This window comes from Nelumbo lutea, chromosome 1 (genome assembly GCF_056320005.1).
Source record: "Nelumbo lutea isolate HS-2025 chromosome 1, American lotus-T2T, whole genome shotgun sequence".
Classification (NCBI taxonomy): Eukaryota; Viridiplantae; Streptophyta; class Magnoliopsida; order Proteales; family Nelumbonaceae; genus Nelumbo; species Nelumbo lutea.
Window position 1 is genome coordinate 75148901 of NC_142684.1, and position 13502 is coordinate 75162402.

At 38.8% G+C, this 13502-nt stretch overlaps 1 protein-coding gene across 1 annotated transcript; it reads left to right on the top strand.

The window, feature by feature from the left end:
* Nucleotides 1-205: 205 nt before the first annotated feature.
* LOC148875410 (protein FATTY ACID EXPORT 5-like) lies at nucleotides 206-13249 on the top strand. The gene is made up of 3 exons (XM_088964664.1): nucleotides 206-690; nucleotides 3390-3477; nucleotides 12948-13249. The coding sequence occupies exons 1-3, from the start codon at nucleotides 492-494 to the stop codon at nucleotides 13018-13020; spliced, it is 360 nt and encodes a 119-aa protein (XP_088820790.1). The 5' UTR covers nucleotides 206-491; the 3' UTR covers nucleotides 13021-13249.
* The last annotated feature ends 253 nt before the right edge of the window (nucleotides 13250-13502 follow it).

Genomic DNA, 13502 nt, shown 5'->3' on the forward strand with positions numbered 1-13502 from the left:
TTAATCGCCAACAGGAAACGACAGTAGAGAGTAGACGGTAAATGGGATTCTAGGCGGCAAACCGGCCAGTATTGACGACCGTAACGCCATTATACGAAACCCTAACCCGGAGAGGACAAACCAAACCGGCCAGTCTTCAGAAATCAGAACTCAGAGTCTCCTAAACCGTAAGAAAAAGCGGTTAGCCGGTAATAAGAGGTGGTTAGACCAGAGTCAGCAGACAAGGGACATGCCCGTCATTGCAAGCAATCGGAAGTGGCAATTTATCTGACATTAACAATTATCTCAGAACAGAAAGGAGAGAGAAGGTTCTGAGGGAGCTCTAGAGTTTGACCAACTGAATTCCACGTTCCCACCACAAGTCAGTAGCCCATCACCCACCCACTTCTTTGTCTTTGGTTCGCGATCTGGCGTAGAAGTTCAGTATAGGCTCTTTCTTCCTGAGGGTTGATCTCGGAAAAGCCTTGTTATTTCTTCCCGGAGACATCAACATGCACGATTTTTGCTTTACGATCCCATATGGGTTGATTTTGATGGCCGGAGGTGTCGTTGCTTACGCTCGGAAGGGAAGTGTAGCTTCTTTAGGTGGCGGACTAGGTGCAGGAGTGCTGCTCCTTCTTGCTGGGTTTTTAAGTCTGAAAGCTTTCGAGAAGCGAAAGAATTCTTATTTCGCCTTGATTCTTGAGACGGGTATGGTTCTCCATTGTTCATAGTTTGTTTGGTCATTCACCTAGCTTCTTTCCTTGTTTTTTGAGGTTACATTTTTACATCCTAGTACAAGTTTGCTGGGTTTAGATTCTTTTTTTTTTTGGGTACGAAGATTCCAATTGCAAATGAATTTACAAAAGTTGTACTGGGTTTGTGTAGATAGAGATTCTAATCGGATTTATTCTCCTTTAGTCGAGTTCTTTTTTCTTGAAAAGCATGGTCCTAAGAGTACGATGTTCTCAACTGTCAACTGGAAAATACTCCATACTTTTGGAATCCAACTGAAAAATACTGCACATTTTTCTTTTGTATCCATTTGATTGATTTTCATTTATACCATTTAAGATGCTGTTGCTAATTTGGGTGGTTTAATCCCTGGAAGTTGTATCTTTTTTTTTTTTTGTGTCCACACTGCTGATTAACATGGTGGTGACTATTCGATTACAGATCTGATTTGACAGGTTGTAACAGGAACATTTTCCTTCCAATCTGTCCTTGCTTTAACTTTTAAGGAATTTCTGATAAATGATTCAAGGAAATTAAGTGTTTGGATTTGGTTACTGGCAGCTTGGTACTTGATAATCTTGAATCGGTGTTGTTCTATGTTGAGGGTCCTGGTCTTCCCTTTCAACAATAGAAGGGGATTAAATTAAATTGACTATAAAAAATAGAAAAAAAAAGAAGTGAATTAAGTTATTTTCTGGCGTGTTAATTTCCAATAAAAATGACGTTTTTGTCTGTTCTACCACTCTCTGAGCATATACCTGTGCTGACTTTTCTAGATCAATCTCAATACTTTTTGACAATGCAAATTCCCTGAGCATTTTGATTCTTTTTAACCGTTTGTTAAGATGTTAAAATGGGTTCATAGTTTTCAAGGCATCTAGGCAATTCTGGGCGACACTGGGGCACCTAGTTGCCTAGTCGCCTAGTCACCTAGGCGGGCACCTAGGCGATAAAAATTTTATAATATAAAAATCTGATTTTTGGCTAGTTTCCTAGTTTTATATACCATTCAGCATATTTGTTAATTGAAAAACTAGCGATTCTCTTTATTAATAACATTAAATTTTGTCTAAATATGTGGCAAATCATCACATCTAAAAGAAAAAAATCTTTTACATATATTAATTTCATTATTTTCAAAAATAATACTACTATAATAAGTATTTAATAGAGAAGATTCATATTAATTTGCAGCTAAAGATGGTTATCAACTTTATATGATAAATATTCAAGATGGAAAGTAAAATAGAAAAAAAAACAAGGATGGAGTTTCTGTTTTATTTAATTAGAGAGAGAAAGAGAATAGAAAAATAACTTTATTATTCTATTCTTTCTTTCCTCTTTATTTTCTTTCTTTCTTTTTTTTCTCTTCTCAAAACCCTTTGATCTTTTAAATTTCGATAGTAAAACATTAAAACAAAGTATAATTGATATATATATATATATATAGCATATAATAAAATGTATTAACACATACATTAATAAGATACCACAATATAAATGATATTATAAAAGGCGCCCACCTTGTCAGTTTTGTCGCCTAGGCGGGCGCCTAGTCACCTAGAAGGGCACCTGGTTGCTAAAAGTGAAGGCATTTGGGCGAGGCGCCTAGGCGATGCCTTGATAACTATGAATGGGTTACAAAGTAGGTGTTTGGCATCGGTGCTAGGAACATCACACCATTTTCTCATAAAAATGGTGCTGGGTATGTGGAGTTGTAAGCACCTATTTTTTGTTTGGAACAGGTGCTGCGGCGTTTTTTGAGAAAACAACACTGGTTTTATTTGGTACTAGTGCTAGCAGCAACGTTTTCAACATTGATCTATATTATCCAATGTCTAAGATGATGCCAATGCCACATCATTGCACCACTGGAAACAACGTGCCGTTTTCTCAGAAAACATTGAATTTGGCGTTGCTCCAGATCACACTTTCCTGATTTCCAAGGCGTGGTTTGGAGCAACGTTTTTTCTGGAAAAATGGTACCAAATAAGGGGGCGTTGTTTGAAGCACTGCTTTCTCTGATGTGGCGCCTACGTGGTTTTCATCAATGCCAAACATCACCAAAGTTGTTTATAGTCATTTTGGAGCATCAATCTCTGGTGCCTTTTGTTGGTTAAGCTTGTGTTGTTGAATGATTAGCCAGTTTAGCACAACAGAGATACATCTGACAGAAAATAGCTTCAGGCTTTTAATACTTCATTCCTATCCATTTTATGGAGATAAGAAGGTCTGATCATCCCCTCTGGGTTTTTCAGGCTGGATGTGGTCTGCTAAATTGAAAGGGACGTCTTGCTGTGGGCATGCGTAGAAATAAATAATCACAAATGAGCGTCAGCCACAGAAAGTGAACTATGGCTCCCATATTCAGTGCTATAATGATCTAAGAGAACACTATTTTTCTATTTTTAGTTATATTTCTATGTAACCTATGGGCATTCATTTAGCTGCAATTGAGATACTACAGAAGGTATCATTTGAAGCCATTTGACACCCAGCATTTGCAATTTAATTCCCTCTTGACACTACATATGGTGTATTAGTTGCAGCTAAAAGCTGCCTTTTGGGCATATGCTGACATGACCTCTATTTTATCATTGCCAACATGTTCTTTTTGCATCTCCTTCTGTTTTACACTCACTGGCTCTTAACTTGATGCATTATCTATGAAACAGCTTGTGCATTTGCGCTAACATTCGTTATGGGACAGCGGTATGTGCAAACCTCCAAAATAATGCCGGCTGGAATTGTAGCAGCAATTAGGTAATTTTACCTTTACCTGTTCAGAAACTTCATCTTTTGGATGTTTTTTTTTTTCTTTTTTACATCCCTAATGAAACTATTTTTTTTTATCTAGTTTAAGTTTAACTTGCTACATTATTTATGATGTGTTTCATTTAACTCAAAGTTTACACACATTATGGGGGCATTCTACACGTGAATTGTTTTTCTTGTTGCCAGTTCCAAAAATAACTCAAAACCATCTGATTTGAAAACAGATTGTTTCTTAAAACAAAAACACAAAAACATGTTCTTGGTTGTGTGTGTTTTTTGTTTTCAAAACTGAAATAAAAAACATGTTATTGAATCCGGTTTTAAAAACATGTTCTTGAATCCGGTTTTAAAAACATGTTTTCATCTGATTATTTAACATCATATTCCATAATTCATATTGTTAAGATGTGCCAAATAGGGGTAGTTTAGTCTTCTTCTGTTTATTAAGTAACTTGCTTATGTGGTAGTGTTATTAGAGTTACTCTGCCCCACACTTAAGTAAGGGCATTCCTGTCTTTGTAAACATTATTAGAATCTAATATAGATTAGGGGGGTCAATTGAATGGGTTAACCATCAGATTTTCGACAGACCCTTCTTCTTCTTCTTCTTCCTATTCGGACTACTGTAGCAGCAGTCGAAACATGGTATCAGAGCCATGCTCCTGACCTACATCAATTGGTAAAGCACCTTAGCATTGTTCGTGACTCTTCACCTTCGTTTCTGGTCAGTCAATGGAGAGAACTAGTTTGCCCTAGGTTAGAAACATTACAATTTGTCTCTCTATTGTGCATAACCTTCTTCAACAAGGAAGGTGACTTCAGCAGTGAATGGTTGATTGATATTCTCAAAGGAAGGTCGGTTCTCTCTTCTTCTAGTGCTACTTATATTTCTGGGTAGAAACCCTACAAGAAGCTGTTAGTATTGATTAGAACCTAGGGAACTAGGTTCATTGTTGCCCTAGGAAGGGTTGTGTGTGCAGTAGCCGAATGGTGAAGGGCTGCTGTAAGCTGTGTGTGCAGTAGCCGAATGGTGAGAACTAGGTTCATTGTTAAGATGGGCCGAATGGTGTAGGGCTGCTGTAAGCTGTTGAATGGTGTAGGGCTGCTGTAAGTTGTTAAGTGGTGTTAGGGCTGTTGTAAGTGACCGAGTGGTGTAAGGTGGAATGCAGTGACCTTGCCGAACTCCTTGTGGTTGTGTAATGCCCTCTTAACTGTGTTAAACAAGTCTGAACTGGGTGCAGCAGGTTTGACTGTGTTGTGGTGCTTGTGATGCACATTTTGTTTTGAGATTTGACTGTGTTGTGGTGCTTGTGATGCACAATTTGTTTTGAGTGGTTGTAAGAGGGCCTACTTGTGATTAGTGAATGGTGAACTGATGCTTATGTGTGACGTAAGTGTGTGAAGTCAGCAGTAGTGTGAATAAGAACAAGTGTGTGCTTCCACTGTTGTGTTTAGAGGCTGCAATAGGTGCTGAAATATCAAACTGTGAACAACATCAATAAGCTTGTAGTTGAGAAGTAAAGTTAGAGGCAATTGTGAAAGAGTACGATGGTAGCAATAGGAGATGGCTACAATGATCAGAAACCTAGTGTAGTAATTTCCTCCGACTACCTAGGGGTACAAATGACCTCAATTAAGCTAAATGGGGAGAACTATGTTCCATGGGCTAAATCAGTGGAAGTTTTTCTCAAGGCAAAGAAGAAAGTAAAGCATGTAAGAGATGAGAAGCTACCAGTTGACTCTCCAGGGTTTGATGATTGGGAACAAGAAGATGCTCAAATCATGACTTGGTTGTGGAATAGTATGGAACCCAAAATCAGTGCCAACTTCATGTTCCTTGATACGACTAAGGATATATGGGAGCATGCTAAGAAGCTATATTCTGGACAAGATAACACAACAAGAGTATATCAGCTGTATCAGGAGTACTTTGATTTACAACAAGGAACCAAAACACGAGAAGAGTATTATGCTTGCATGAAGAATATAAGGAATGAACTCAATGTCTATCATCCCCTTACTCCAGATATTCAAGTTCAGCAACAACAAAGGGAGCAGCTAGATGTTACAAGATTTTTAGTGGAGCTAAAGTCGGAATATGAACCAATTAGAGCTCAAATATTGGGGAGCTCTACTCTTCCTACACTTGAGGAAGTATTCTCAAGACTTCGTAGAATTTCTTTGGGACAGACAGAGTACCCCACACAGTCTGATAGATCAACACTTGTGACAGCTAGAAGTGGACATAGTACAAGAGGGGGAGGTCATGCTCCCAGAGGGGGCCCTAGCAATTCCATGATTGGTCGGGGTGGCCGTGACTCAGGGGGAGGCCGTGGCAGAGGAAAAAATAACTCTACAAGGAAGTGTACTCATTGTGGTAGGGAAGGACACACAGTGAATTTCTGTTATGACCTACATGGCCCTCCTTCTAAATGGGCTAATCATGCTGTAGCAGGCGAGGTTATTATTAGTGACAGTAAACTGGCAGACCGAACAACTCCCACATCTACATCTACTTCTGGGAGGGAGATGGTGAGTGTTCCGCGTGATGAGTATGAACGGTTTCTTCAAACTACTTCACATCATACCACTGCCACATATGCCCAATCAGGTATTGCTTGCATGTCATCTAAAACTCCTTCTTGGATTATTGACTCTGGAGCCTCAGATCATATGACCGGGACTCCAGGTGTGTTCTCTTCTCTTTCTGAAACCTCCACATCACAAACTGTTACACTTGCCAATGGGTCCTCATCTCCCATCTGTGGTGTTGGTAAAGTTGACATTGACTTCTGTCCCCTTATCATTTATTTTATATGTACCTAAGTTTCCATTCAATCTTATGTCTGTTAGTAAAATAACCAAAGCTCTTAACTGTTCTGTTACCTTCTTTCCTTCCACTTGTGTTTTTCAGGATCTCAAGACGGGGAAGAAGATTGGTGGAGGGCATGAAGCTGGTGGATTGTATTACCTTGACGGTGGTGGATCTTCAATTGCACTTCAGACTTCTCTTACTCCTCTACAATGGCATTGCCTACTGGGACATCCATCTCTCAAGGTTCTCAAGATGTTGGTTCCATCGTTGAGTCAGTTGTTAGTTTTACAATGTGAGTCATGTCAGTTTGGTAAACACCGTCGTGTGCCCTTCAGTCCAAGAGTTGAGAGTCGTATGTTGAGTCATTTTTCTTTGGTTCATTCAGATGTTTGGGGTCCAATCAAAATAGTCTTATAATGGATACAAGTATTTTGTCTCCTTTATTGATGATTGTTCAAGAATGACATGGATTTACTTAATGAAAGAAAGAAGTGAATTATTTTCCATTTTTCAAAAATTCCATGCTGAAATACGTACACAATTTGGTGTTCCAATCAAAGTTCTCCGTTCAGATAATGGTCATGAATACTTTCTTACTTCATTTCAACAGTATTTAGAACAGCATGGCATTATTCATCAGACCTCGTGTGCTTTCACCCCTCAACAAAATGGGGTGGTTGAACGGAAGAATCGTCATCTTCTTGAAATTGCTCGGTCTATGCTTCACCACATGAATGTTCCTAAACGGTTTTGGAGTGATGTTGTACTCACTGCATGTTTTCTCATTAATCAGATGCCCTCCTTTATTATTCATGGTCGGTTCCCCTTCTCCATCTTGTTTCCCACTTTATCTCCGTTTCCATTAACTCCTCGTGTCTTTGGTTGTGTGTGCTTTGTTCATGATTTGAGTCCTGGAATAGACAAGCTAAATGCACGCTCAATTAAATGTGTCTTCCTTGGCTACTCTTGGACTAAAAAATGGTACAAGTGTTATAATCCCATTGCCCGAAAGTGCTATGTCTGCCTTGATATCACCTTTTTTGAGTCTGTCCCCTTCTTCCCCAGTCATGAAGCACCCTTGTCCTCACCCTTACCTCCTCTTCCTCTTCTTGTCAGTGATTCAGTTCCAGAGGCTGTTGTTGGAGTAGACTCATCATCTCATCCAGTGCAGGTCACCACTGAACGACCACCGATCCGACAAGTGTATACACGTCGAACGACACCGGCCCCTTCTCTTGCTTCTACCTCATCTGCGGATCCTCTCATGGCTCCTATTGCTGAACCTTCAGACCTTGACCTACCCATTGCCTTACGGAAAGGTAAACGTAGTTCTACACTCCATCCCATTTCCAATTTTGTTTCATTATCTCGTCTTTCTACCTCAAATCGCCAGTTTGTTTCACTTTTGTCTTCTATTTTCATGCCTAACAATGTTCAAGAAGCTCTTAGTTCACCTGGATGGCGGCGGGCAATGGAGGAGGAACTTTCTGCTCTTCAACATACTCAATCGTGGGAACTTACTACTCTCCCACCTGGTAAGCATGTTGTGGGCTGTAAATGGGTGTATACTGTGAAATACTTGCCAGATGGTAGTGTGGAGCATTTGAAGGCCAGACTTGTTGCTAAAGGTTACTCACAGTTGTATGGTGTGGACTACATGGAGACATTCTCTTCGGTGGCTAAAATTGGTTCCGTTCGTGTCCTAATTTCCTTGGCAGTTATGTACGATTGGCCTCTCCTTCAACTTGACATAAAGAATGCCTTCCTCCATGGTGATCTAGTGGAGGAGGTATATATGGAGCAACCACCTGGGTTTGTTGCTCAGGGGGAGGGTGGTAAGGTGTGCAAGCTGAAGAAAGCAATTTATGGGTTGAAGCAATCTCCACGTGCTTGGTTTGGGAAGTTCAGCAAAGTGGTGAAGAGTTTTGGAATGAAACAATGCCAGGTTGATCACTCAGTGTTCAACTATGACTTAGAAGCTGGGAAGATTTTATTAGTGGTAAATGTGGATGATATTGTCATCACTAGTAGTTATAAATTGGGGATAGGCAAACTAAAGGTATTTCTACAAAATCATTTTCAAACAAAGGACCTTGGAACATTAAAATATTTCTTGGGAATAGAGGTGCCAGGTCAAACAAGGTGTGAATTTGTGCCAAAGGAAATATGTCCTTGATCTATTGGAAGAAACATAACTGTTAGGTGCAAAACCGGCTGAGACCCCTATGGAACCAAATGTTAAGTTGAGTAGTGATACAGGAGAAGTATTTGAAGATCCTGGAAGGTATAGACAACTAGTGGGAAAACTGAACTATCTGACTATCACGAGACCCGACATCTCCTTTGTAGTCAGTGTGGTGAGCCAATTCATGTAGAACCCCCGTATACCTCACTGGGATGCAGTCCTTAGAATTGTGAGGTATTTGAAAGGAGCTCTAGGCCGTGGGCTATTGTATAAACCAGGAGGAAAACTTGAAGTAGTTGGATATACAGATGCAGACTGGGCAGGCTCAGTGAGTGACAGAAGATCTACTACAGGCTATTGCACATTTCTGGGAGAAAATCTTGTGACATAGAAGAGTAAAAAGCAGACGGTTGTGGCCAGAAGCAGTGCTGAAGTCGAATATAGGGCCATGGCTCACACTACCTGTGAATTAGTGTGGCTGAGGAATCTCCTACAAGAAATTGGGTTTCACATGGATAAACCTATGAGATTGTACTATGACAACCAAGCTGCACTCCATATCTCATCCAATCCTGTCTTTCATGAGAGAATAAAGCACATAGAGGTTGATTGCCACTATGTGAGAGAGAAGGTTCTTACTGGAGAGATAAATACAGAACATGTGGGCTCCAATGACCAGTGGGCAGATTTATTTATAAAAGCTCTAAGCTCAGGGAAAGTGAACTATCTATGTAACAAGCTGGGATTATATGACATATATTCTCCAGCTTGAGGGGGAGTGTTAAGATGTGCCGAATAGGGGTAGTTTAGTCTTCTTCTGTTTATTAAGTAACTTGCTTATGTGGCAGTGCTATTAGAGTTACTGCCCCACACTTAAGTAAGGGCATTTCTGTCTTTGTAAACATTATTAGAATCTAATATAGATTAAGGGGGTCGATTGAATGGGTTAACCATCAGATTTTCGACAGACCCTTCTTCTTCTTCTTCTTCTTCTTCCTGTTCGGACTACTGTAGCAGCAGTCGAAACACATATAATTTCCATTCTAGGAAATTTGTTTTTGTTTTAAAAACCATTATTTTGCTACTTCCAAAAACATGCATTGATTTTTGAAACAAAACCAACTTGTTTTTCCCTTTGAAAACAGAAACAGAGTTCAAGAACATGTTTTTGTTTTTATGCTGATGTGGTGTTTCCAAAAACAAATGAAAACAAAAACATTCATGTTGTAGAATGCCCCCTATATGTTTTGTTTCATTAAACTCAGCTGATTCCCTATGTGTTATTTATTTTATTCTATGTACATCAATTATTCCTTTATCTAATTGATGGTTCTTTGCCATGTAATCATCCCAATATTTACATTTTTTCTGCATTAGGCATATTTTGTATGGGTGTCAGCATGTAGAAGCAAATGTCTCTGTGTTCACGAGTGAGCTTCACTTCACTGCTTCAGTGTCCATTCTAGCATGTTTTCCATGCAAATGGAGGCATGCATGCATGCATTTGACGTGCAGATGTGTGGTTCCTTGTACGTTCATTTTTATGTGTGTTGGACAGCAGTTACCTCAACTTTTTGTTCATATTTTTTGTTCTTTTAAATCCTTCAAAGTTTAAATTTCATATAATTGTACTTGACTATTTTCTTTAGCAAAGATGTATATAAACAGAGGTTCATTTTATGTATGAAATGTTCTCATTTTACCAATTATAGCTAGGTCACCTAAGAAAATCAGCCTTTCGCTGCATCTGTGGAACCAATAAGAACCAGCTTGCAACTGGTTTACTTAAAAAACCAATTTGCGGTTGGCCTCCTAAAAAACGAGCTTGCACCATTTACTTTTTCCTTCTGGCTGTCATTCATTTTCTAAGATCATCTGAACTAATGCAATATATTGGATGGTTGCAAGAATCCAACTGCATTGGTGTTTGACTAATGGGTCTGGATTCCATGCATGTGCATTGTGCACTACATTACAATGTATGCCATAGACTGCTCTTCTGGTCAAAAACATGCAATTAGATTTCAGCAAGACAATTTGATCAGTTCCAACATTCGGCCTATCAGACTCCCCCTACCGCCCCAAAAAAAAAATGCATCACACATCTGTAGTTTTTTTAATGGGGATATTTTCAAGGTTGACATTGCTTAAACAAAGCTGCTGATAATGCTATATAATTGTTTTTGAGTACTTAGCATTTTCCCTAGTTTCCAACCTAAAGCTTATGTTGGTGTTCCAAAGATACTTCTCTTTAGATCAAGTGCTGCACTTGAAAAGTATACTAATTCTAAAAATTAACTTATTAATATATTATTGGATATGCGTGTTAGGATCATGAGATTGGTATATGAATTTTGGCAGGAAGACATTATGTGTGAATATCATCTTACACAGGCATTATAGTTCAATGTGAAGATCTATGTGTGGAGAAAGAGTTGTGGTCATGCTTTATCAGGCTGCATGTCAACTTTTTTGCAGCTCATATTCTGTTGAAAACTTTTCAAGGTTTTCAATCTTCTGATGGTGTGGAATAAAAGGAAACTTGGCTTTCTTACATAATCATATTGTAGTGAAGTGGAATGAATATTGGTACATATCTGACTACATACTGATGATGAAAATCCAGTTTCTCAAGAAACATAGAAAAAGAATAAAAATGTACATCCATATTTTTGTGCCTATCCAACAAGCAAAATCTTTATTTCACATAACATGGTAAACTAAGAAAACTGAATTCGGATTAGTTTAAACACAAGCACATGCATGTGCACAGACAAATAAACTAGACTAGTAAATTAAGGCTTTTTTTTAAAAATTTTTTTTTTATAACGACAAGAAAAATTTATTAAAAGAAACAAGGTATTACAAGAAATTGGGTGATAAGGTATCACCCTACAAAGAAACCCCAAAAATTTCACCCATGTTGCACCCTCATACATAAGATAAAATTGATCACCCTCTCTAACAACTCTACAAGCTTCAGATAACCTTACAGAACCAAGAAACCTTAACATGCCTAACAATAACACCAGAACTTGCCTACAATAATACTATCACCTACCAACCTGACACCTACCTTCACTGATTAATCTCCTACTTCAATATTTCATCTCCAACACCATCCTTATCATCAACTTCTCCAATTCCAGAAAAGTTCTTCTTGCAAACTCCTCACCACCTTAAAAGAAAAGCCCTAAAGTTTTGCTTATTTGGACTTAATTATCAGTTTTTTTCCACTTACAACATTTCTCTATTGGCCTCTCTTGATCATGATTTTCAATGCCATCCTCCACTAACTGCCTTGATTATTCTGCATTCCACCTCGTTCTCCACCCCAAATCTGCTATATCATCACTCTTTCTCCAGATGAGCAACAGAAAACCTCTCCTTATCTGCCTTTCCCAAAGAATGCTTCCGTTACTTTTTGAGTCTTAGATTTAATTTCCATTCCGTTTTTCTTGTGCACCTTTTTAAATTTGTTGCAAGGACCAGCCCTAACCAAGCCTTTGTTTAACGTGAGATCACCTTGGTAACATGAACAATATGACAATTGTTTGTGCCCTTAGATTTCTTCGAAGTAGCTAAACCTTCCCCAAACTCAACGTTAATATTCTGTTCCCTCCACCGGCCCATATCTATGCCCAAGTCACCTACTAGAAGTTCATCAAAAAACTTCCCGTTGCAACCTACCAAAGAGCCCATCTGAAGTATTAACATCTATTATTTCCCTGGAATCTTCAAAATCCTTCCCTTGAGGGCCACAATTGACTTCCACCTCTAAGACACCCTTCCCCTTTACAGATTCAAATTTTGAAGAGGAATCAACTTTATCTCTCTTAGCCGATCCCATATAGTTGGGATAAAGCATGGATGATGATGATGATGAATCAACTTTACCTCTCTCAATACTACCTTCTCACTGCTGTCAATACCTGAGCTTTGTGAATTTTCTCCAGTTGGCATAAATGGAACCACCTCCAGAACCTTATATACTCCCTCATGTACATTGCCATCCTCTTCTTCACAACCTATCTTCTCTTTGGTTTCTTGAACAAATCTCATAATGACCCACTCCCAAGTCCCGAGCCTCTTGGTCTGCTTCTTTCCATCTTTTCTCCATCAAATTCTCTAAACCCCATGTTGTTTTGATGATTATTCTAATGTACACAGGAGTATTCCTCATAGAGCCTGGTTTTCGTAAGAGTAAATAATTTTACCTCATTTTCTGAGCTAGAATCACCACCTGCATTCTTCTGATACAATTGTTCTCTAATAAATGAAAAGGGATATACTGCTCCACTATAAACAATTTTGTCTTCAAGTTGACTGCTTTGAAATTGTTGTTTATTTATTGGTTGGCCCTCTTGCAGAATTGTATTATCCTTCCCATTTCATGAGGTAGTTGAATTATTCATGAACTTTTCTGCACACTTATTGCTTGTTCTTTTTCCTCTGTAGTGCTCTCATGACTGGGTTCTATCTATACAAGATAGCAACTGGTGGCAACCACATCCCATCCAAGGCCGAGTGAGGTTGAACAATTTCTTGTAATTTGAATTCCGGTGTTGTATTGGGTCACCTGTATCATGTCTGCTCTGGGTAATCATTTGAGTCAAATGTGGTTCTGAGTTCTTACTTCAGCCTCGTGTGTTACTAAAGATGTACTTTGGGAATATAAATATGGACTTCTTCAGTAGCAACAATGAACCGGAAATGCTGACATAATTGTTCAATGGAGCAAAACTGTGGTTTCTTCTTAATTGTTTTGTTAAAATCTTGGCGGAATGAATAGATCAAACCTACGAAGAGTTGGTGATGTGATAGACGTAGATTTTTAAAAAGGAACAATAATCAGAACTTTGAAAGATGGCGAAACGGTCCGATGCCTGAAGCTACTCGGGGATTTCTAATCCTCCTTGAGCCTAAGATATTTGCTCAGTCTTAAGAATGTTGGCCTCTGGTTGGATAGACGATTTCAAGAATCATGCAACTTTGCAGCATCTTTAATGGAAA